At 38.1% G+C, this 25631-nt stretch overlaps 1 protein-coding gene across 1 annotated transcript; it reads left to right on the top strand.

Annotated features, from left to right (window-relative positions):
* Nucleotides 1–25631, top strand: LOC138952678 (uncharacterized). Its single transcript, XM_070324376.1, has 21 exons — nucleotides 1–385; nucleotides 3965–4070; nucleotides 4597–4711; nucleotides 4963–5088; nucleotides 6081–6164; nucleotides 6634–6760; nucleotides 7399–7529; nucleotides 7922–8101; nucleotides 8948–9061; nucleotides 9900–9962; nucleotides 17397–17568; nucleotides 18459–18555; nucleotides 19421–19541; nucleotides 19804–19929; nucleotides 20927–21010; nucleotides 21383–21509; nucleotides 21912–22057; nucleotides 22886–23068; nucleotides 23529–23642; nucleotides 24032–24104; nucleotides 24328–25631. The coding sequence occupies exons 1-20, from the start codon at nucleotides 292–294 to the stop codon at nucleotides 24092–24094; spliced, it is 2373 nt and encodes a 790-aa protein (XP_070180477.1). The 5' UTR covers nucleotides 1–291; the 3' UTR covers nucleotides 24095–24104; nucleotides 24328–25631.

The raw sequence follows: 25631 nt of genomic DNA, 5'->3' as shown, positions 1-25631 counted from the left end.
ACAACAAATGAGTAACATTTCGTATTTTTGGAAATCTGTTGAAAAGTATGCTCATTGAGCAATATCTTTTCAAACGAAGCAACGATGGCTGTCTTTCATCTGTCTCGGAGTTGCCTAGCATCAGTGATTTTGTCGGTCTTAGTTTTCTGGCACAGGGCCCATGGTTTGTATGCAGGGGACCGTTGAGCTCAGAGAACCTGAAGTCTATTGCCATTCGCACTGATCCTGTGCAGGTTTTAGGAGGTTCTCGGAGAACTGATTGTCAGCTCAGCTCTTATTTCTTGAACAACCATGTGTTCTTCGTATCCTTGGGCAACTGATCCAGATTCATGTGTTCTTGTTATCAATACGGGGGGCACATTTGGAATGAAAAAGACTAGCGGAGGTATGTCTGATTGCATACACAAGAAGAACAAACAAACAAAAATAAACAAACAAACATCGCATACACAGGATAAAACATCAAACAAACAAACAGATAAACAAACAAACAACACATAGAAAACAAAGAAAGAAAAAAAACTAACTACAAACAAAAGAAAAAGAAAAAAACAAGCCAAAAAAAAAAGGGAAAAAACCCGCACACAATTAAAACAAAATACTATTGTTTGAAATAGGGTTTTCTTCAAAACTGAAGTAATATTTAGACTGTCTGATGCCTGATCCGTCATATTCATAGCAAAGCAAAGTTTGCATTATTTACCTATTCGATCAGTGCTAAGCGGTTTTACTACTGACTGTCAGGTTTACTGAGCATGAAAGACAAGCGGAGCACCTGAGCCTTGAGAAATATCTTTGTGTGTGTGTATGTTCAGAGATAAACAAGTTAAACAGTAACAGGTTCTAAACATTTTGTTTCAAATGAGAGAAAACAGTTACATGTGTGCAAACTCTTGATCTCATTGCCAGATTAAAACTAATAAACAGAATCTTAGCTGCGTACGACTTAATACAGATGGTTAATTGTATCAGATAAAACTGAGAAAAAAAAGAAACTTGATTAAAACTACTAGTGTTGACTTTGCATGGAGTGTATTAATCTTAAACTAGTCTCTCGCAAATTACAGATATGAGAATGAAACAGCTGTTTGATATACATTAAATAAATGGTTAATACAGCAACGTTATTGTTGAAAGTTTTACTTCAATTTCTAGTTTCTACTCGCTTTATTGCATTCTGCTCGGAACTTAAAAGAAAACTGTGTATACTCAATGTGAAAAGGTAGAACCCTCTTTTTAATTTCGTGTCACAGACATAATATGAAATGACTTATATTCCTACTTTGAATACCGTTTATGAAGGCCGTTCAGTTACTGCGAATTGCATGTGAATTTTAAAAATCTGCGCGTCGTTTGCATTATGAGATTTTTTTCTGAAAATGAACCCTCGCCGCCAAAGTGGAAATGTTCTGCTTTATTTGTGGGGAAACAGAAAGAAACGAAAATCAAATTAGTCTGTTATGCGTGACATCGCACACGTCATGATTTGGGTACAAAATATCAAGAAACATCTAATGGTTGTGTGACCATCTATAAAAATAAAAAAATATAAAAACGAACAAACAATTATGGCAGCAACGTTTTAAAATGTTCAACGAAAAATAAGGCAATATATCCTTAAAAGGCACAATCTCAAATTGTTCAATTTTAGTGTTTATGGTGAGATTTTTTTTAATCTTTTGTTAAAGGCACAGTAAGCCTCCCGTAAACCATCACAGATACTGTCAGGCTTTTACACACAGTACAAACACCCTTCCATTTGAACGCTCACCGAACGGGAACATCCTGGCTGCTTTCCGTCGAGAGTGAGACATTTTCAAAGAATTTATTTTCGTGGACCGTCTGATCTACAATCAGGCGCTTTGTTTTGGCGCTAGAACTAACTTTTAAAATCTAAATAATAAATTGACAGTTTGTAACACAAACATTCTTAAATCATAAAAGATTTCCTTTTTCATCAAGACAAGATCAGTACAATTCGAAGTTTTGACAGTTTCAGAAAAGATAGCCCAGAAGCAGGGTCACGAAAGGTTGTGTCTCAAAGCAGACGATTTGTTTCATTTAATACTATTAAATGCTATTGCAAGTGTGTTCCATAAGGTTAGAACTGCTTTCTTCATTAGAAGATTTAAATCGTTTTGTAAACCATTTGAGACATACTGGGGCTTTAAGTCAACTTCTGTTAAAATTTGCAAAGGTTTCCTCATTTTGAGTCGCAACTTTAATTTTCATGCACTGATACAGTTGGCACATCTGTGCCACTCAGTGTATTCAACATGCCATATGAACGTGGAGTCATTACACAAGCCTTCTTACATATGTTGATGAAATTCATTATCTCATTAATTTTGGATTGTTGTTGTTGTTGTTGTTGTTGTTGTTGTTGTTGTTAATTTGGAGTGTTGATGTGCTAAACTATTGATTTCGTGACAGAAAAAGAGAGAAGAGCTCTCATTCTATTATCAAACAAAGCTTAAAAGCAAAATGAACAAGGTTTCTGATGATTGTTTTATGTTTGTTACATTGATAAACAAAAACTGGTGGCAATAGTAACAAAGTGCATGTCAATTATCTTTTGCTGGAGAGCATATAATAATAATAATAATGATAATAATAATAAAAATAATAATGATAGTAATAATAATAATGATAATAATAAAACTACCACTACTACATGTTCTACTACTACTACTACTATTACTACTACTACTACTTCTACTAGCTACTACTACTATTACTACTACTAAAATTAAGTTGAAAAGGGGGACAAATCCAGCTGTAAAGAACCGATCCAAGACAAACACAAACAAGTCGCGTAAGGCGAAAATACAACATTTAGTCAAGTAGCTGTCGAACTCACAGAATGAAACTGAACGCAATGCAACGCAGCAAGACCGTATACTCGTAGCATCGTCAGTCCACCGCTCACGGCATAGGCAGTGAAATTGACAAGAAGAGCGGGGTAGTAGTTGCGCTAAGAAGGATAGCACGCTTTTCTGTACCTCTCTTCGTTTTAACTTTCTGAGCGTGTTTTTAATCCAAACATATCATATATATATATGTTTTTGGAATCAGGAACCGACAAGGAATAAGATGAAAGTGTTTTTAAATTGATTTGGAAAATTTAATTTTGATAATAATTTTTATATATTTAATTTTCAGAGCTTGTTTTTAATCCGAATATAACATATTTATATGTTTTTGGAATCAGCAAATGATGGAAAATAAGATAAACGTAAATTTGGATCGTTTTATAAAAAACATATTTTTTTTACAATTTTCAGATTTTTAATGACCAAAGTCATTAATTAATTTTTAAGCCACCACGCTGAAATGCAATACCGAAGTTTGGGCTTCGTCGAAGATTACTTGACCAAAATTTCAACCAATTTGGTTGAAAAATGAGGGCGTGACAGTGCCGCCTCAACTTTCACGAAAAGCCGGATATGACGTCATCAAAGACATTTATCAAAAAAATGAAAAAAACGTTCGGGGATTTCATACCCAGGAACTCTCATGTCAAATTTCATAAAGATCGGTCCAGTAGTTTAGTCTGAATCGCTCTACACACACACACACACACACACAGACAGACAGACACACACACACACACACACGCACATACACCACGACCCTCGTCTCGATTCCCCCCTCTACGTTAAAACATTTAGTCAAAACTTGACTAAATGTAAAAACAAACAAACAACTACAAACACACGAACAAACCAACCAACCAGCCAACAAACAAACGCAAACAAATAAACAAACGCAAACAAACAGACAAACAAACAGACAAACAAACAGACAAACAAACAAACAAAACAAACAAAGTTAACAAAAGCAAATAAACAAATAGATAAATACAATTTAATTTATACAAAAATGATTACTCGATGACTAGAACAATGCCCTTTTTCAGCATACTGATTGTTGCTTTATGTTTTGTGTGTGTTGCCTCTTAAAGCTTATAAGCCCGGAAAGAACAATGATGAGCTCACGGACTTTCTGAAGTGTTCACAAATATTCGGAACGTGGAGCCGGAGAGATGACAGATTTGTCATCGACCAGATGTGAGTAATTCAGCAAAGAAAACTTGCTCTACATAGAAAGGACCGTCACAGACCAAACAAAGCAATTTAACAAACCTTCCCGACAAAAAACAAACGGACAGAGCGACAAATATTCCCCATATCACACTGTGGATGCTAGCTATCTGTTAATTGTATTATGAATTCATGTCAGTAACATTAAACTTTTCCCGCGCTCTTCAATGTCATACCCAAGGTACACGATTCCCGTGTGGACCATCTTGTTAATCGCTATACATCCGTCCATTATTTCACATGTACTAAGAGCATCTTTCAATTAGGACAAACTTATACAGGGCTGCTTTCTGTTGAGCGTTGACATTTGTTTTGCTGAATTAATTTTGTAACAGACATCTGCGTCAGTTGTCTGATTATTTTTACAGCGTACAGCAAGCAGCAAGCCTCTTGATTTGATGGTATGTGTTCAAACTGAAGGATACACATGTACAATGCCTAGCGAGATCTGTGATGGTAACTGCAGGTAGCTGTTCTGTGTTGATCATTGTAGAAATGCAGATTCTTCTACGCCACCAGTGTCTTATAAAGTCCAATCGCTGAAGAAGCTGCTTGATTCGTCCAACATGACTCCAGCAGGTTGGAATGAAATCGCCAAGACGGTTGAGGTATGTATGTACTGACTATTGCGTTTCTTAAGGACGATGGGCTTTTCTTCAGAATTCTTTTATTTACAACATCGACAAAAATATTTCAAAACTACTCTTATACCACTGTAAAAGGTGGGTCTTGGTGTAAAACGTTATGAAACAGCTGTTGTTGAAATTATGCAATAACCGCCTAGAATACGAATTTGTTGACAAGGTAAAATGAGCGCTTAGTATACAAACATTGCTTGAACCTTGTTTGTTTTTTCTAGGAAAACTACCGTCAGTACAAGGGTTTTGTCGTGATACACGGAACAGACACTATGGTCTTCTCGGCATCTATTTTGTCCTTCATGTTTGAAAATCTGGGCAAACCTGTTGTGATTACTGGGGCACAGGTGAGTAAAGCGCCTAGTGGCTGCTTTTCAATCAAAGAAACTTTTTTTCCTATGCACACGATGACGTACACCACTATACTTCTCTCCAAACTTTTACCCAGGATAAGAGTATGCTTTCACTGTGCAAATACCTGAACACATAACAGTTTGGCTGCTTTTTGTGTACAGTGGTAACTCGTTGAAGTAATTTCACAAATTGACGCAGACGCCAAATGCACAATTACTTCAGAAAAAAATGCCACCCTGCACAGAAAACAGGCCTCAGATTATGTGTATTTGTTCAATTCGAATTTTTTTCTTAGGCCAAAAAAAAAATAGGTGTGGTTACGGTAACATAGCCAAAAAAATAGGGTAGGAAGGTAGGCAATCACTTTTTTTTTGGGGGGGTACTTTTTTTTCTAATGTGTACAAATTAAACCTACTTGACAGGAAAATAAGTGTGCGACTCGGGCGATTTCGCTTTCATTGTGTTTTCTGCACTCGTTTTTTTTGTTGTTGTTGACAAATGTAATAAAAAGTTATAGGGTCGGCCCCTAAAAATAGGGTAGGTCGGGTTACCGTAACCACACCTATTTTTTTTTTAGGCCTTATCTTACGTAAACGCCTGGACCAAATTGGTGGTTGTATATTCAAGATGGTCTACACGAAAAAGAAGTCACTATCTTTTCGGGGAAAATTCAATGTTTATATATCAATCCAAGTGGAAGATCTGTTATACTATGCCGGGATTATTACTTCATTGTTGATGTCAAGAGATTATAAAGACATGCGTTGTTATACCTGGAATAGGTTTAAATTGGAGTAATCTTGGAATAAGTTACACCCGAAAGATCAATCAATAAAAAACGATTGCGAGTCATTTGGTCGGGAGAAGTGGGAGGGGAGGGGGACATTTACTTTAACAAATGTATATGTTTCCTTGACACGAACATAACATCAATGTATCGTTAAATGTTACTGTCGTTTTGTAAAACGTCTATAACCATCCACAGATTCCAATCTTCGAAGCCAGAAGCGACCCAAGAGATAATCTCATAAACTCCGTCATAACTGCATCAACTTGTAAAATTCCAGAGGTAGGACAATTACAGACATCTGCATAAGTTCCCAACCACCACTACCAACCACCACTACCACAACACAGCAAACATGACATAACATTTTTACCATGCAATTCAGAAATTAATAAGAAGTACCATGTAATCAGTTTTAAATATGTTTGTGAAAATGTGATGTTAATGACACATTTAATTTACAAACTGATTAATTCATTTTTAAGCTGATACTTGAAGCTCCTCTCCCTCTTCCACTCAAACAACCCCCCTCCCACCCTATCATCCCCCACCCCCCAACCACCCTGCACCGAGTCGATGGAGTGTTCTTGTTACAGTTTTGGAAATTAGGTTGGGGCATTCTGGGGGGATAACACTTTAGGACTATTGAGTGTGAGCTCAGTGTACTATTAGTACTGTTAGTAAGCTTGCAAGGCCTTATTTAGAGACACTTGATATATCACAGTAATCGCCGAAATGTTTTTCACCCCAGGTCCTGCTGTGTTTCGGGAACAACGTTTTCAGGGGAAACCGCTGCGTCAAAAAAGATAGCTCCGGATTCGACGCCTTCATCTCCCCGAATCACCCTCCCTTGATTGAACTTGGAGTAGGCATGAAAAGTGTGTCCATGCAACATTTGCATATCAAACTTCGTTTTGTGTGTGTGTGTGTGTGTGTGTGTGTGTGTGTGTGTGTGTGTGTGTGTGTGTGTGTGTGTGTGCGTGTGTGCGTGCGTGTGTGTGTTTGTGTGTGTGCGTGTGTGTGTGTGTGTGTGTGTGTGTGTGTGTTTGGCAAACGTGTTGATTGGTTAGTTGGTTGTCTTCTTAGTTGGTTGGTTGATTTGCTGGCTGACTGATGGGTTCATTGGTTTGTTGGAATGATGACTCCCCCCCCCTCTCCCTCCCCTGTCAATCGAAAGTGTTACTGCACAGGTTATTACTTTTGTGCAGCGTGATTTCTCCAAGCAAAACTGATCATTGCAACGTCAACGTGCACAATTCAAAAGACTCGTTTTACTGAACGACCGAGTCATTAAGGCAGGTTCATCAGTATCAGTATGCCTGGGTTTATCTGTTGATTAAATTAAGATCAGAAGGTTAAAAAGACAAATAAACAAACAAACAAACAAACAAACCAAAAGAGCAATAGGGAAACACATTTTTTTCTGATACAGACAAGTGTTGCCGCTTGAATTTGTGTTGCTTTTGTCGGTGTTTAATTAAAATGAACCATTCAAAGTAATACATTTTCTCTTCAGAGAATCCTCACGCATTGGGGAAAGTTGTGGGCGGCCAGCAAAATTTGTTCAGCCGTCTCAAGGTTCGCACAATGCCTAAAGACTGTAAAGTTGGCATCCTTCGCCTCTACCCTGGCATCAACGAAAAAACGGTAGAGATACTGAGTGTAATGCTTTCCTTAATTTTCTAATATAACTTGCTTTTGAGATATGCTTCAACAAGGTTTCTCGATCTTAACATTATTTCCTACAACCAGAGAACCCTGTTATTTCTCGGGGGTGGTTACGTTTCACAGATTATTAAACGTCTAATTGTATTATTCAATCGTTAATAATTTCTTGTCAAACTCAAAACATTTCACAGAAATAAAATCAGAACTGGTAACAGATGTTATACCTACAGATGAGATGTATGCAGAAATCTTTTTTTTTTAGTCGACGCCCTCTTCCATATCCCGATGTAGGTAGGCAGGTACTTTTAGCCAACTGCAAATAGGAAGGCAATGGTTCGTGACGTGATTTCAGTATATCTGGTATTCCACAGGTGAAGCGGATTCTGGAAGATAAGGCCGGCGTGGTTCTTCAGTCCTTCGGCGCTGGCAACGCCCCGGATGAGGCTTGGTTCAAAACGGCATTGACAAATTTTACCAACTCCAGGGGCATCGTAATCAACGTCACTCAGTGTCACGAAGGAACCGTAACCAGCGACTATGCATGTGGCGAGGTGATTATTGTCATGAACACTCTTGGCAGGTTTACACGTGGGTTCGCATTCTGAATATGTGTTGATTTTTCATTTTATGCGTGTACAATAATTATTATTAGTATTCATGCAAGCCTGGCATTTATTCTCCTTCCGCTTAAAACAAAAACCTCATCCCCCGCCTGTTTTTTCAAGCGTAGACCGTCTTGCAAATCATGACAGATCCATCCACGTCCCTGGGATATGAGCATGTTTCCATTTGGACAATCTACACACTGACTTTTTTCTGTGCTGAGTGGGGATTTGTTGCTGATGTATTTTCGTAACTAACACATTTGTCAATGTGCGAAACTAATTCAGCAGGAAATTGCTAGTCTTCACAGGTATCAGCCATGATGTTGAGTTTGGTAAGTGTCCAAGCGGAAGGATACTCTTGTCTTGTAAAGGTTTTACAGATATGTGGTGGTGGAAGTGGTCGTTATCTTGTCAATCTTCACAGATCTGTTCAGGCTTTTGCTTGAGATAAGAATATGCTGCCGCACATGCCAACAATCTACAGCCTGGCTGATTTTTCTACAGAGAGGACTTTTTTGTGTCGGATTAATGTCACTGATTGACATGGGTGGCAGTTACAACATTAATTCAGCAAAGAATGTCCGTACACACAAAGCCTCCAAGTGGAAGTTGGCGACAGATCAGACGATTTTACATGATGTAAAAGCATCTGACACAGACCAAACATTAACAACTTGGCTGCTGCTTATGCAGAGTGGGAATATATTGTTGATACAGTTTACACGAAAGGGAATGTACCTTTTCAGTATGGTGTCAGTTCTCAATTCTGCCGGGTGGATTTGTTTTGTTCAGATGCTGGAAGGTTGCGGAGTTTTGGCAGGGGGAGACATGACTGAAGAAGCAGCCTATTGCAAGCTGTGCTACATGCTCGCTAGGGACGACATCGGAGAATTACAATGGTTTGTGGTAAGTGGAGGGGGGGGGGGGTGGGGAGGGAGAAAGACAGAGAGAGTGTTGTGTGTGTGTGTGTGTGTGTGTGGGGGGGGGGGTCAGACGCTCTTGTGTTTTGTAAACAATTTACTTTCAATTTATCTAATTCCATGCACATGACACTATCTTGACGCAAGATCCGTGTCGTTTTTGTTTTTGCTACACCTGAAAACGCTGGACATATTTATGAGACCTTAAACCATGTATTATATTTGCGGACATACAAAGGGCTGTAGTTCTACTTACTCTGGATCATTTTTAAAGGCAAAAGGAACCACAGAAGCTTGCATAAGAGTGCTGAACTCTCTTTTAGAGATTAGTTTACCAATTGTAAGTTCTGTATCGAATATTACATGTAGACTTTTGCATTTTCCATACTTATATTTCGAAATTGTTTAGTCTACCTACTCACAAAATATGGTTGATCTCATTTTGGAGACTTTTAGGTGCTCCTAGATAGGTTAGCTTTGTTGTTGCTGGGTGATGTTTTCTTAAGAGAGGGTCTGTGTGGGGAGAGGGGGAGGGGAGGGGGGAGGGGAGGGCCCCTAGTGAGAGGATGGCGGAGGGGGGGGGGGGGTGTTGGGCCGGGCCCTAGGGAGAGGATAGGGCCAGGGGGGGGGGGGGTTCTTCTCTATTTTGCGTTCATGTTTTTCTTCTTTTGTTTTAAACAATACACCAGAAATGAGCAAGCACGTGGCCTTGAAGCATATTGTCAGAAGAACTTTGTTTTCAAGCATGGTGTTGCTTGGTTTAAACAGTGTTTCATTCAACAACTCATAGATATGTACAATACATTAATGAGCTTGATTTGCAGGACATGGAAAATCCCATCCGCAAAGAAATGACAACTCCCAAATCTTCCAAAAAGAAGAAGCAGGTATACTTTGTTTGTGTTTCTCAAGTATACCTTAATGTGACAAAATCAGAGCTTGTCGTGTGTGCTGCTGTAAGAGGCTATTTGGGGTCATTTTCAAGAAAGCTGGAGATAAAACAAACCCATACCAAATGTGTTGGCACGGGAGATGGGTTTGGTAGAACAAAGTCTAGTAATAAATGTTTTCAATTGAGGTTTGGTAATCAAACAAATTGGCTATGCGCAAAGCGCAACCGCTTAGAATTAAACTGGCAGTACCCAATATTATTTTGCTCTAAAAATTACATTTGTCTAATTCTCTGTCTGTCTTTTTTTCTGTTTTCCAAAAACAGAATAAAAAAACAAGAATGGTAAGCTATTGAAACGTTTAATTTATGACAAAACAAAACCTTACAATCACTGTACTTCGACCTGGAAGTCTGTCAAATGGTCAGACAGACAAGTACCTATGATACAAATAATTTACCATTCTTGTTCTTATATTTCTTTCTTTTTGTTTTGTTTTATTTGATTCGTTTTGTATTGTGGCTATTTGTGGTGTTTTCATTGGTCAAAGCGTGTATGCTCGGTGTACTCTTGATTGGACGTTTGCTCGCAAACTCGACCCACAAAATTCGAAAACTAAAGAGATGTTCTCTTACCCCTGAATGATCCGTGACTTTGATAATTTGTTAAACGAATGTAAGCACTGGTCACTAGACACACACTCTTCTGCAGCGGAGTTTCAATTCTTCATTGTCATACTCCAAAGGTAATGTATGGGTTATTTTCCAGAGCTGTATACCAATGGAAACTGTGTTACGCGAGTGATATTTCTTTATTTAACTGAGATATATTAACCATATTTTAACCATACTGTATACCAAATAGAAGACAAAAATGTGTACTATGTTTTTGTTGAATGTCTGTATCATTATCTAACTGGAGTATTAATGACAAAAGCAAAGAAAATACATTCTGGTTGTCATTGAATATACATTAAAATCATTTATAGGACTGAGAATGTAATGCATGTCACAAAATGGTACCCAGACCTAAAAAGAACCCATACGCACATTTTCCAAACTAATTATTTTTGCACAGGTTAGGTATTTAGAAGTGAGATTATTATTCCGATCCAAAAGCAAACTAAAATCTGTTGGGCTGTTTTGGAGCGGGTAAAGTCCCTTTAAAGGGTTTGATTGAAAAAGTGTGTCAGAGAACAAAGAACTGTTTTCACATTGCAATCTTTATTTCAGATGGCACCGTACTGCTGAGTACTCCCACCCTCAAGACGACTGATTTCCTCCAAAATGTCATGTAGTCTACCGATCAACCCTCGAGGGGAACACTGTGGAACTGTCTCCTGGGAGTTATTGCACGAATTTTTTTTATTTTCAGAGCATTTTTATTGGCTTTTTTATTTTTTTTAAACATTTGTAGTCCTATTTGATTTTTGTTCTTAGTTTATTTTTAACTTTTATGAAAATGTGTGCAAACGTTTCTAACTATTAGAGTGGTCTTTGTGTTTTTCTTTTGTTTTTATATTGTAGATGTATGCATACTTGTGATGATATTATAAAGGGGATAAAGCTAACAGTCAGAAACACTTAAAATTAAGCGGTTTCCAAATGAACTTGACAAAAATACAGATATTATTGTCACATTGTGTGTAACATTTTATATTGTCTACAATTTTGAGATAATCTTGTTCAAATCACTGATAGTATTCAATTTTGTTAAAACAAAGTTTAATTTCTGACATTCTCAGTATTAACTACCTCGGTCTAAATAAAAAACAAACACTTCACCCACCTATAAAGCTACTGCCAACAGTGTGGACATTTTAAAGGCTCATAAAAAAAACCATACAATTGTTGATCTACCGAATGCGTTTCCTTGCTGCCTTGAAGACTGCATGATAGTTTTGTTTGTAATATGTGAATCAAGTCTAGCATTCCAAGTGTTTCACTTATATCGCGGAAGCATTTTTTTTTACTGTCATTGTTTTGCTGTTTTTAACATTTGTTTGCCATTTTTTTCTCTCATTTATTATCCTAATGCTGCGTGGAAAGCTAACAGCAACAAGGTCTTTTACGTGCCTTTGTGGTGACACGGGGGATGGGACATGGGTACCGTCTCTGAGTCATAAAGTTGATCAGTGTCTATACCAACCTGGATTCGATCCTGTGACCGTAGGCCTAGGACACCAAGTCCAGTGCTCTACCCGCTGAGCTACCCAGCCCCCAGTTAGAGGATTATTTCAGCAAACTTTCTGATTATATTCTTTACAAGTGAACCAGTGTTGTTCCCAGACTCAGGGGACAATAGGTGAGTTGGAAAGGTTGAAAATATGTATAGGTCAAAATGTACTGGCTGTAAAAACATTGCTTTGTTAGAACACCTCCTAGATCCTACATGTGGAAACTTTTGGACGTTCGACCAGCCAGGGTTCAAATAAATGCGTCAGATTAAAACAGAATGTATACATGGCCGAAGACCGAGGCCTAAGCAAAGCACGGAATAATTTTAACAAATCTGAAGATCTTTTTTAATTCTATGTAACCACCTTATAAAGTTTATTTATTTTATTTCATACCCAACCCTTACTGTTTCTATGCAGTTTTCTTCATTGTCTATATATCAAGTTTGATAAGTTTTCATCAATTTACATCTTCAACAATTGTTGGGATGTTGGGTTTGCTGCACTGATAACTATGAGTTTCGTGATTTGAAATGCATTGTTATGTTCTGTGAGTGAATATGTGTTCCTCTCAGACAGAACAACAAATTTGCATGAACATTTTTACCGTATGGATTTGTTAAGTTGCTGTGATTTTATTGAATTAGCCTATCTTTCTTTGACTCAATGTGCAAGTCTATTGTTATCATATACTAGACATTTGGCTTGTATTTTCAGTGTGTAAAATGTGTTTTGTGAGTTTTAAGTTTTAGAATTGCAATGTGCTGTCTAATAAAGTTTAAATTTGAAAATATAGCAATCACTATTCAGCGTTCGTAAGGGGCCTAAAACTTAAATTAGGCTTTCTGTCTGTGGCTCAATTTTATTTTAGAACTTTTCACCTTTTATTTTAAAAGCAAGTTTGTTGACGACCTGTCCAGTAGTTTTCTGAGAAAATCTATACATACAAACACACGTGTTGAAAATTTGAAAATGAGTTAAAAAAAAAATCAATCAGATTTGTCTAGTCTTTTCATCGTCTATTCCTCCAAGTAGCTAGACGGATGAACGGTGACATCATTTCAATTGCAGGACTTTACCTGGCGCCATGGATAGGATGTGAGGACAAAAACGCAATACAAAAAAATGGACAGACTTATTTTTAAAATTCCTGTACTGTCGTGCTTGGGTGATTCAGTCTGATGCACAGAGAAGTGGAGACTCACATTTTACTTAGTCAAGTTTTGACGTGTGTGTGTGTGTGTGTGTGTGTGTGTGTGTTTGTGTGTGTGTGTGTGTGTGTGTGTGTGTGTGTGTGTGTGTGTGTGTTTGTGTGTGTGTGTGTGTGTGTGTGTAGCTTTTCCCAGAAAACTACTTTACAGATCGTCATTGAACTTTACATAAACGTACATTTTTCCAGATGATATCCCCAGATATCTTCATTTTTTCAACGTCTAAATCCAAAAACATATGAGATCTGTTATGTTTACTCTGAAAAGAAGTTTAGAAAAGAAAATCAGTTTATGCAAATGATGTACTACGTTCGCGTGCATCGCCGAGACAATCGCGACCAGTGTCGTTCTTTGGGTTTCGGTTAGCCAAGCCTTACTACATACATGTAGTCTCGGTGATGACGGGGTTCCAGTGTTGCTCCTTACTGTTCAGTCCGACAGATTGACTTTAAGGTTTTGATATATCGCTTCACACGACTCGTTTTGTGTGTGTGTGTGTGTGTTTAACTCCAAATAAGTTTGGGGGTCTTTTTAGGAGATTTTTGCATGGCAACAAGTCCGTTTAATCACAAAAATAGAATGATAAATTTAGGGATCTAGTAACCGGAAATGTCTTCCTTCCCGTGTAAATCATGTTGTGGATCACCACAGATCCGTCCAGGTTTTTACATTGGATCCTTGGACATACAAACATCTACAGTATGGCTTCTGTCTCCGTGCAGTGGGATTGTTGCTTTGTTTTCGATGAATCAACTTCGTAACTGACAAAGATACTGTGTCTTGACTTCAGTGAATCAAGACAGTTTTGATATGTTAATTTTGATTAATTAACTTCGTTACTGACACAGATACTGTGTTTTGACTTCAGTGAATCATGACAGTTTTGATATGTTGATTTTGATTAATGGACTTCGTAACTGACACAGATACTGTGTCTTGACTTCAGTGAATCATGACAGTTTTGATATGTTAATTTTGATTAATTAACTTCGTAACTGACACAGATAAGCCTACTGTGTCTTGACTTCAGTGAATCATGACAGTTTTGATATGTTGATTTTGATTAATGGACTTCGTTACTGACACAGATACTGTGTTTTGACTTCAGTGAATCAAGACAGTTTTGATATGTTAATTTTGATTAATTAACTTCGTAACTGACACAGATACTGTGTCTTGACTTCAATGAATCATGACAGTTTTGACATTTTGATTGTCCTTTTCGGCGCGCGTGTATTTGACGTGAAAACAAACTTGGTACAAGCAAAATATCAACAATGGGTAAGGTTTTCCCACAATCAAGTATAGGGGAAGGTTGCCTTATATGGACCACTGCCTAATATGGACCACCTCATGTTCTGACAAACTAACGGCGCTAGAGCTCTCAAAACAATTCCATTCGCTGTATTTACCCTCTCTGGATAACTTGCACATGTCAAAACAGTTGCAGAAACAGAAACCTCAAAACCGTTAGGCTTTTTCTCTCTTTTTTTTCTCGCTTTTGGCAGCGTTCACTCTAAATGTGACGCCTAAAACGGACTCGTTTCTGTCCACAGCCAAAGCTGTTATCACACAAAAATTGATATATTTGACAGCGAAGACTGTATTTGTTATATTTTAACAGTGTTGACCCCGAGTTTCTACCGCAAACAAAAAATAATAGCAAAATCTCAAAGTACGTGTGTGTTGCCTAATATGGACCACCTTCAACAAATCGAAAAAAATAAAAGCTAAAGGTGATATAGCTCAGTTGGTAGCGCGGCGGGGATATAGCTCAGTTGGTAGAGCGCTGGATTTGTATTCAGTTGTCCGCTGTCAGCGTGAGTTCGATCCCAGGTTCGGCGGAAATTTATTTCAGAGTCAACTTTGTGTGCAGACTCTCTTCCTGGCAAAATTGCTTAGGCACAGTTAATAATTGTCTACCTATACCCGTGTGACTTGGAATAATAGGCCGTGAAAGGTAAATATGCGCCGAAATGGCTGCAATTACTGGCCGTGTAAAATTTCATCTCACACGGCATCACTGCAGAGCGCCTAGAACTGTACCCACGGAATATGCGCGATATAAGCCTCATTGATTGATTGATTGATTTTCATTAATTCATTAAGAAGCAATTCTGAGGATGAGAGTACAGTCTCGCTTTGGCAAAGGGCATAAGAATACGCTCTGTGGAAAAGTTAGCGCACTCTTGGAGTGCGCTAACAGATTTAAGCGCATCACCATTAGCCAATCAACTGGTTCACATCAGTCATGTGACACCAGTACTTACTGACAATTATTATTATTATATGTAACCTATATATACGTCACGCAGAACCGTTGGTTCATTTTCGCAATTTACTGTCGAACTCGGCTATCATTCAAGGCAGCAAAATTCATCCCCAAATGTGTGTGATTTTTACCTCGATTTGGGGAAATATATATCTATTGCCACACATCTTCAAAACCGATGGAACTTGTTGTGCAGGCTCCCAAGTATATCAGGTATTAAATGACAACCAATATTACACATTCGTAAACCCGACTGGATCTATTTGTCGTGCACCGTTTCTTGTTTCATGTAGTTTCATACCATTTTCTCGGTTAGGTACACTTTCGTTCTTCGTCTTTTTCATCTTTCTCTTTTTCTTTTTCTTCCTCAGTGTTCGTTCCGTGTTGCGTCTGCTTTTTGTTGTCTTTTGTGTTCTTGTTTTTCCTGATGAAGCTTCCATAAGCGAACATTCGTACCGTCTTGTCTCGTTCTTGTATCGGTGAGTACAGTATTCCTTTGTTTTTTAACTTTAATACTACACACGACATTTTGAGTTTGAAGTTGAAAAGGAGCATGAAAAAGAGCGATCCTTTAATAAGATGATAATGACAGTACCACTTGTTTTGCACAATCATACGGTCAAGTTGTCCTCTATTTCGTCCTTCTTTTCTTTTCTTTTTTTAACGCGTGAGAGCTAGTCATGAATAAGCAGAATTTGCAGCGAACATTTTTCGGAAACGACCTGCCTTGAACTGTCTGTGAAGGCTGTAAATTTGTCATGCAACCATTCTCAACAATAAGGTCAAAAACCCTTGTGACCGTGAGTGTGTGTGTGTGTGTGTGTGTGTGTGTGTGTGTGTGTAGTGTGGGGGGATGTTTGTGTCTGTGTGTCGGTGTCTCTGTGTGGTTGCGGAGGCTCAAGAGGTAGAAAAGAGAGTGTGTGTGTGTTTGTGTGTGTGTGTGTGTGTGTCTGTGTGTGTGTGTTTGTGTGTGTGTGTGTGCGCGTGCGTGAGAGCGTACGTACGTTTGTGTGAATATGTGTGTGTGCGCGTGTGTGTGTGTATGTGTGTGTGTTCAACCGTGTGTGTGTGTGTGTGTGTGTGTGTGTGTGTGTGTGTGTGTGTGTGTGTGTGTGTGTGTGTGTTTTGCGTGTGTGTGTGTGTGTGTGTGTGTGTGTGTGTGTGTGTGTGTGTGTGTGTGTTTAGGAGCACGTCTTTAAAAATTGGCCGTCGCTGTTTTTGGAAAAAGGAAGTGTTTCATTTCTCAAAAATCTATGAGTCGACAGAAAATAAATCATGAATCTAGTAACATACGTTTGAACATTGTTTGATAATAGTTATATACTGAACATAACATCATCATTCCTGAGTAAAATGCACCGCGCTATTCTGGGCCGTTTACGTTGTGTTTGTCCACTCGGATCGCTAAGACGAGATAACCGATTAACTTCTGTTTTAACGTCATCACAGGCTTATTAAAAGCCTAAACAGGGACATTTACTGGTGATACGCTAAAATGTTATAAAGAGATATCGAAAATGTTAACATCCCCACCTGATAGGCTTTACCACGCCTCTCCCCCCCCCCCTTACACCTACCTTCGCTGACTGCAACGGAAGTTAGAAAAGCGCGACGCTGAGGACGATGGCTCATTTTTCAACTGGGGTGGTCTAGAGCACTTGGTTGGAAACTGGCACTTGGATGCCGTTTACATGATAGGCTAGTTGTCAAAGGAAGTATATTCTTGGTGGAAACGGCACTTGTGCATGTCACTGTTTGTAGCGGCGTAACATAGCTTCCTGTTTATCAACGGCGGTGAAACTAGCACACCCATTAGCACTGATTCTGAGGAAATTTTAAGCAGATTGTTCTGCAGATTTATCGTCATCATGGCAGACGCGAAATCTCCTTCTGTCCTTGTGATTTACACAGGAGGAACCATTGGCATGAAGAATTCTGAACAAGGTACGTTTTTGATTGTATTTACACAGTCAACATGTTATTGTTGATAATAGATAGCAAATGTGTGCGAATTTCACTGTTTACAGCAACAGCGACAGTTACAAAAACAATAGAAATATGGAGAAAAAAAAGAAAACAACACACACACACACACACACACACACACACACACACACACACACACACACACACACACACACAAAACAAACAAAAACACACCAAAACATATAAGAACAAAATATGAACAAATAAAAAATGGGATACATTTCCACAATCTACAACCAGGCTGCTTTATGTTTAGGGAGGGAACTTTTTGCTGAATTAATTTCGTAAATGTCGTCTGTGTCAAACTGCCAAATTAATTCAGCAAAATCTTCCCGAAGATAACAACCAGATTGCAGACTTTTGGTTTGTGTAAAACCTTGGACATATCCAAGAAATGTATCTCCAAAGATACCTTTATTTCACGACAACAACAACAACAACACGCCGTTCACGTTTTTTATGTCAGATTTTATAATTGACAACCAGAAATTTAATTTTGTTTTAAATTTTTGTTATTACCGTTATTTTTATAATCATTTTCTATTGCTTCGTTTGTTGATTGTTTGATGATCTACGTATTTGTTCTTTTATTTTTTTAATTATATTTTATTTTATTTATTTATGTATTTATTTATTTATTGATTAATTTTTATTTATTGATTATTTTTTTAATTTATCTATTTATTTATTTATTTATTTATTCATATGAAATGAAATGGAAGTTAAGGGCAGCAAGTGTGCAAAGAAAAAATAAAAGAAATAAGAAAAACATACACAAAACAATCAGAGATTTGTTATATATAGGAGGGTATACTATACCTATGTTGTGTTCATTTATCCCTTTGAAGGTTATGCACCAGCAGATGAAGGAGACCTTGAAAAGTTTCTGAAGTGTTCTGATATCTTTGGAAAATGCACCAACGGAAAATTTGTCATTACAAATACGTGAGTACATTTTTGCGTGAATATTTTTCCTTTTAATCCTGAGAGCATTCTTTTTTGTTGTCGTCTTCTTAAGTTTGCCACGGATCTGGAATTTTTTTAATTTAATTTTTTTTATTTCACTTATTTGTTTTTAAGATTAGAGTACCGTATTTGAGTTTCTATTTTGGAAGCTTGGGCGTGAAAGACTGTAGAAAGTATGCGAAACTTTCGAGAAAAACAAACAAATGAAATCTGCTGATCAGCTACTAGCAGAGGGAGTAGTAACTGAGTCTGTGTTACAACTGTTGACATGTAAATGATTATATTGAAGGAGGGAATAAGTCGTGGTGTTTTTTTTTTACCACATATGCAGAGATTTTTTTATATATAGTTTTTTAATGTTGTTCTTGGTTGTGGGAATTATTTTTTTAAAGGAAAAGAACAAGAAAGGCACGAAAAAAAACCGCCTCTCCCGAACACCCAACAATCCCTACACAGTCAGAAAAGTGTCTTCTAACAAGTCGACCGCATTTCTGTCATGTATTCTTTGTGTGTGTGTGTTTTAATTGATCAACATTTAAAGTATTTTATTGAATAAAATTCAAGTGTTGTATTACAGTTAACACATTCAAAACGCAAAATGTTTCATGTTGGAAAAGTTGTGACATCTTGTATACAGCTGTTTTGTTCTAATGATGTGTGTACTAACTTTTCCACCGAAACAATCCTCAAACTGACACTCAAACTAATGTTGTGTTTTCATGTTAATATTTCATATGTGTTTTGACTTATAAAAAAAAGGAAAAAGAGGAGAAAAAAGGGAGAAAAAAAGAAGAAGAAAAAACTTGAGCGGGTGCTCAATATCTCTGTCGTTTATTGGTGACAGAGAAGCAGATTTGCCAGCGATGAAAGTGACGGTGTCGTACAAAGTGGTGTCGATGCACCCACAGCTGGACTCGTCCAATATCTCTCAGCGGGAGTGGAATACAATTGCTGAGAAAATAAAGGTAATAATGATATATATATATACATTAGTTGAACAGTAAAAACAAACAAACAAGATAAGTTGGCTACCCAAATTTTTGGTCAAAGACCTTCCCCAGGGGCGTGTAATGCATATATCTATTTATTTAATTGAATCCGATGATGAAGAAGAAGAAAGCTGATAGACATAGTGTAGGTTGGTTGGTTATTTTAAAAAAAAATTTTTTATTGTCCCTACATTCTATGTGGCTATCCAACTGATGCATGTGTGGGTGTGTGTTTCAGGAAAACTACGCAGAGTTCCATGGTTTCGTGGTGCTGCACGGTACAGATACCATGGTCTACACGGCCTCTGCTCTGTCCTTCATGTGTGAAAACCTTGCCAAACCCATTGTCATCACTGGGTCACAGGTAGGCAAATGAATATACATTGGAACCCCCTTTTAAGACCCCCGATTTAATTTGAAGACTTCCTCCTTTTTAAGACCTTGCCCTCCAAGATATTTGTTTGTTCATAACCTCTGTAAATGTAGCTCCATTTTAAGACTTCATCCCTTTTGAAACCCCCCGCGGGTTAGGGGGGAGTCCCATACTGGTTGGGACGAGAAAGAATTTACCCGATGCTCCCCAGCATGTCGTAAGAGGCGACTAACGGATTCTGTTTCTCCTTTTACCCTTGTTAAGTGTTTCTTGTATAGAATATAGTCAATTTTTGTAAAGATTTTAGTCAAGCAGTATGTAAGAAATGTTAAGTCCTTTGTACTGGAAACTTGCATTCTCCCAGTAAGGTCATATATTGTACTACGTTGCAAGCCCCTGGAGCAAATTTTTGATTAGTGCTTTTGTGAACAAGAAACAATTGACAAGTGGCTCTATCCCATCTCCCCCCTTCCCCCGTCGCGATATAACCTTCGTGGTTTAAAACGACGTTAAACACCAAATAAAGAAAGAAAGAAAGAAATCCCTTTTGAAACCTATTTTCCCCAATTCTGGAGGTCTTGAAAGAGAGGTACCACTGTATGTTAAAATGTCCGGGGTGCATATGAACTAACGCATACTGGCTCCAAAATGTATAATATTCATTATATAGGCTAAAAGCTCACCTTCTACGCGTTAGTGCGTGTGAGGTACGCATCTCAAATATGTTTATCTTCTATTAGTGTTTACATGATATGTTAGTTTAATGTTTTGAACAATATGAATTAACTAAACTTTCATGTTTTTAACAATATATCGGTGAGTTTCGTTTCAGCTGTATTTTAAGTAGTACGTTTGTCCTTTATGCGATGTGGTGCTAGAATTTCATTTTTATTCTTTATGTATGGACAATACATTTTGTTTTTCTAGGCTTGTCGTGTCTTGTATTCTTCATGGCATGTACCTCAAATGTGGATTCTGCATCACCCAGATTCCAATCTACGAAGCCAGGAGTGATGCCAGAGACAATCTGATCAACTCCATCATCGTCGCTGGAACCTCTAACATCCCAGAGGTACATGTTTATTTATACTGTTTATAAATATCCAAGGGGAAAAGAATTGTGTTTTGGTCAATGTTTGCAGGGCTTTAGTCATTGGGAATACATGTTAACACGTTTAACACTGAGGCAATCACTTGCTGGAAGTCAGGAGTGGTTCATGAATGTATATACCTGGGTGACTTCAGGATTCATATATTTACATAATCTATTTAATTGTCTTGGTTTTTTAAACTGACTGACTTTAAAACGCTTTCAGTGTCTTTGGTGGTGTTTTGGTGCGGTTGAAAATACTTATCTAATTCTGAATATGGGCGATTTGGGCACAACCGTCGCAGTGATTTTGTTCTCAATTTTTTTTTCATTTGAGCAAAATTGACTGCGCAGGTCCTCTTGTACTTCGGGAGTGACGTTTTCCGAGGGAACCGTTGCGTCAAGAGCGACAACTCCAATTTTGCTCCTTTCATCTCTCCAAATCACAATCGCTTGATCAGGCTTGGAGTTCGTGCTGAAAGTAAGAACAACACTGTTACACACTGGTATAGTCCTCATTTGATCAGTGATGAGTTCTAATCAAACATTTGTTGTTGTTGTTCAGTTTTATTCGTTGTTCTTTTAAAAGAGATCCCAATCGTTGTGTTTTGAATGAAACGTTTACAAAATAAGGCTTTTGTGTGTAGTCTTCTAGTCTTGCTTTGAGTGTGAACATTAGAGCGGTCCATGTTTGAAGTATAAACAATGCGTGGCAGTTCCATGACAATGAGTGTTGTTTCTTACAGTCATTGCTCTTCTTTGCTCTGCAATGGTGCAGAGTCTGTACACAAAACGAGAGCTTTGGCTTGATATAACAGCTAAGTAACTAACCAGACACCTGTAGGTGTGTTGTTGTGATACGTGTTCGTAATTCCCTTTGCAGCAGACTGGAATGCGGTTGGAGACAATGGACCCACTGATGACAAACCTGCTGGGACAGGCAGCACCACAGAGCTTGTCATCTGTACGATGCCAGCTGAGTGCAAAGTGGGGATACTTCACCTGTATCCTGGCATCCCCCCTGAAATGGTACAAGCTTGGTGATTTATTAACATTGTTTATTATTGGTGATTATCATTAGAAGGCCCCCCCCCCCCCCCCACACACCCACACCCCCCCACACACACCCTACCCCCCCCCCCCACACACACACACCCCACCCCCCCCCCCCCACACACACCCTACCCCCCCCCCCCCGGAAAATCGATTACGTGAAGGGTTGCTTGATTTTAAACATTTTACACCTCAGCTTTGTATGTTGTGAGATGATTATATCTTCAAGCATGCTTGGTAAGCAAAGAACCACGAGAGTAGCTGCTGGTTGCTTCAAGTTCTTCAGTTTTAAGTGAAGAATTGTTGGCATTCATTAAAGACAGTTTATTGCATCGGTTGACCGTAACAGTCACAAGTTTTATTACTGACGTCAGATATTGCGGCCAATTTTACCGGCTTGATTTAAATGTCTCAATTGTCCTGTTTCATTATTACTGATTAAGGGTTGTAACTTTGCTCTGAAAACACCACCATAAACCGTAGACTTGTTGTAGTCCAAAATACCAAGGATTGTCATTGTGATTACCGTGTGAAGGAATACAAAAGGTTTTTTTCATTATTATCAATGGATTTTAGGCTACTACGAACTGAAGACACTATTATAAGCCCTACACTTGTAGTCCAATATACCAATGATTGGCATTGTGATTACTGTGTAAAGGAACAAAACAGTATTTTAATTATCAATGGTTTTTACTGCCCACTAAAAACACAGTAGAACTGTTTCAGTCCAAAATACCAATGATTGTCATTGTAATAATTGTGTACAGAAATAAAACAGTATTCAAACCAACGTTGCTGCAGGTGAAGGCCATTGTGAAGCAGCTGGACGGCGTGGTTCTACTGTCATATGGTGCCGGCAACGCCCCTACCAATGACGGTTTCATGAAAGCTCTGAAAGGTGAACAAACGAATCGCAAGCTTATGATCATCAACGTCACACAGTGTCATACCGGAGCCGTTACTGGTGCCTATGAGACTGGCCAGGTAATTACTGATCCACAAGTAAACTAATATTATGAACTATTTTCTTGGTTTATACAAATACGGTGTTTTTTCAGTTAGGCTTTAATATTTACGACAGCAGAGTCTGTAGCTGGATGAGTATCAAGGCGCACTCTTTCAGCTCACCATCTCAATGAGATCTGGCCAGACTCTTACACGGGATAAAACCATTCCTCCACTTGGACAATTACTCAAAATCGACATCCTGACTTTTTGCTGTGCTGACTCGGAATTTGTTGATATATGGTTTTCTTTAAAAAAACAACTAGTGGCCTTTGCGAAGGTAATTCATCAAACAAAAGTTCACTGTGCGCAGCTGAGAGCACACAGGCTGTTAATTTTTGGTATGTGACCAAGTGAATGAATGTCATCGCAAATACTCTCAGATTTTGTATGTTGTTAAAAAAGGCTGAATACGAACGTTGTATGTGTGTTCCCACAGAAATTGGCCGAGATTGGAGTTGTGCCCGGTGGAGACATTACCACAGAGGCGGCTTTTTGCAAACTGTGCTACTTGCTAGCCAAGAAAGACCTCACCCACGACGAACGCATAAAGGTGAAGCAAAGATGGGATGTGAGGGAAGGTGGCGTATAGAAAAGAGAACGAGTGGTAGTGGTGTGTGTACGTGTGTGCCTTTGCAGGGGAGGAAGATAATATATATATATATACAATCTGTTCAGTCATTTTAACTTTAATCTGTCGTTTGAGTGTTTGATAAGGAAAGCAAACTGATATTTTAGGAATCATTTTAATTCCCATGGTCATTGGTGACTTCTGACACAAAATGTCAAACTAATTATATAACTGATATTCTACCTGAGCTTACTGTGGAATCCCCTTTCCCAAATTGTGAGAAAATGAGGTCTTAAAAAAGAGAAAGTCTTAAATTGGGGCGTTCCATTGTACTCATCATTTGTTGAAATCTAATGTTTTCTAATTTACAGAAACTGAAAATACCTCTTCGCAAAGAAATGACGCGGGATTCTAATTCAGCGGAGAAAAAGTAGAAATTTTTAGGTGAGATTTTGTATGTGTGTCTGTGTGTGCGTGTGTGTGTGTGTGTGTGTGTGTGTGTGTGTGTGTGTGTGTGTGTGTGTGTGTGTGTGTGTGTGTGTGTGTGCACACTATTTGTTTCTGCTATTGCTCAGGATCATCCATGATTTTTTTTTGCAATTGGTGTTGTCGTTTTACAATGACAAGTGTTGGACTGTCCTTCTACAGAGCCCGTTTTACTTTTCAGCCAATCTGTGAAGCGCCTCTGATAGTGAGGATAACAATTGTGTACCATCCACCACGTGTAACAGTGGATAGATCCCGAACAAGACTGCATCTGTTTCATTGCTGAAGATATTATCTTAGGCTGCGTGATAGTTTGCTCTTTGAAATGAGCGGACAATTTCATATTCCTGTATTTTGAAGATGATTATTTTGAATGAACCAAGGAGTTTTTGTGTGAACAACTTTGAACCTTTCATTCCCTTTCCAGTTTTTGTTCTGCATTTTTACATTGTTTTGACGCTGTGAAATGTTTTATACCCATTTCTTTCATTTTCTTAGAGTCCTCCAAAGGTCAGTTTTAGTTGTTGTGAGTGTTTAACGTTAGGCCTTTCACGAGTGCTGGCGTTTGTGTGCACTTTTCTGAAGTACGTCGTTTTTGTTGCTCTTGCAAACTGCATTGTTTTTTGTGCAAGACTTGATGTCTTAAATTTGATGTTTTCGGTGCATGATATTTTGTTTCTTCTTACGTTTGTAAATATTTCGTTCTCTGATGCAGCAAACAAGTGACTGATGTTTTTCTGCTTCTGTGATTCCTGCTTCGGTATTCTTTTCGGATTTAAAAAAGAAAAAGTATTTTGTTTTGCGTTGACGAAGGCACCCCCGCCAAAACGGGTTTGATCGTTTTGTTGTTCGGGTCAACATTGTTATATTGTTCGTTGCTATTTAGATGTGTTATTGTTTTAAGGCAGGAGTCTTTCCCTGAGAACAGGAAGTAAATATTAAAGAAGGTCAATCACCCAATTCACGTGCCCAAAGAAAAAAAAGATAGCATTTCAAAAGAAAATATTAAAATCAGGAATTTAAGCTCGGAACATCTTCCTTTTCAATTTTACGTATGTATTCAGTGGTGCTGTTTGTGTAAAAGTCTAATACCCTGTATGCAAGTTTTGTATATTATTTTTTTTTTATAAATAAAGGCTTCACGCCTCTTTTTAATTTTTTTTCCCTTCCGAGCTTAGTAGCTTTATTTCCCTTGAACTTACATAAAAGCTATCTTATTTACTGTTTCCAAGCATGTTTTTTTGGTCAAAATAAAGGGTGTGTGTGTGTGTGTGTGTGCGGGGGGTAGTAGAAGCACTACAATTCAAAGTTTAGTACATTAGGGCTATTGATAATTGTACTGTGTTTAAAGTGATACCTTACCTTTGATGTAAAACGTCTTCAGAAATGTTTTAACACTTTTGCCCGTTTAATTTCATGTTTGTTTGTGTTTCATGCTTAAAATTTAGTATCAACAGTGGGTAAAACGTTTTACCAGTAAAGTAA

This window comes from Littorina saxatilis, linkage group LG17 (genome assembly GCF_037325665.1).
Source record: "Littorina saxatilis isolate snail1 linkage group LG17, US_GU_Lsax_2.0, whole genome shotgun sequence".
NCBI classification, from domain to species: Eukaryota; Metazoa; Mollusca; class Gastropoda; order Littorinimorpha; family Littorinidae; genus Littorina; species Littorina saxatilis.
Note: the sequence above shows the minus strand (reverse complement) of the source record. Positions and strands in the feature narration are given on the sequence as shown.

What these genes read in the sequence shown, in the direction of transcription:
- LOC138952678 (XM_070324376.1), top strand. Translation starts at nt 292, where the DNA reads ATGTGTTCTTCGTATCCTTGGGCAACTGATCCAGATTCATGTGTTCTT. An exon ending in CTTCCAAAAAGAAGAAGCAG is followed by an intron (nt 9,963 to 17,396) that starts GTATACTTTGTT and finishes GCGGCGTAACAT; the next exon opens with AGCTTCCTGTTTATCAACGG. An exon ending in TTGTCATCACTGGGTCACAG is followed by an intron (nt 19,930 to 20,926) that starts GTAGGCAAATGA and finishes TGCATCACCCAG; the next exon opens with ATTCCAATCTACGAAGCCAG.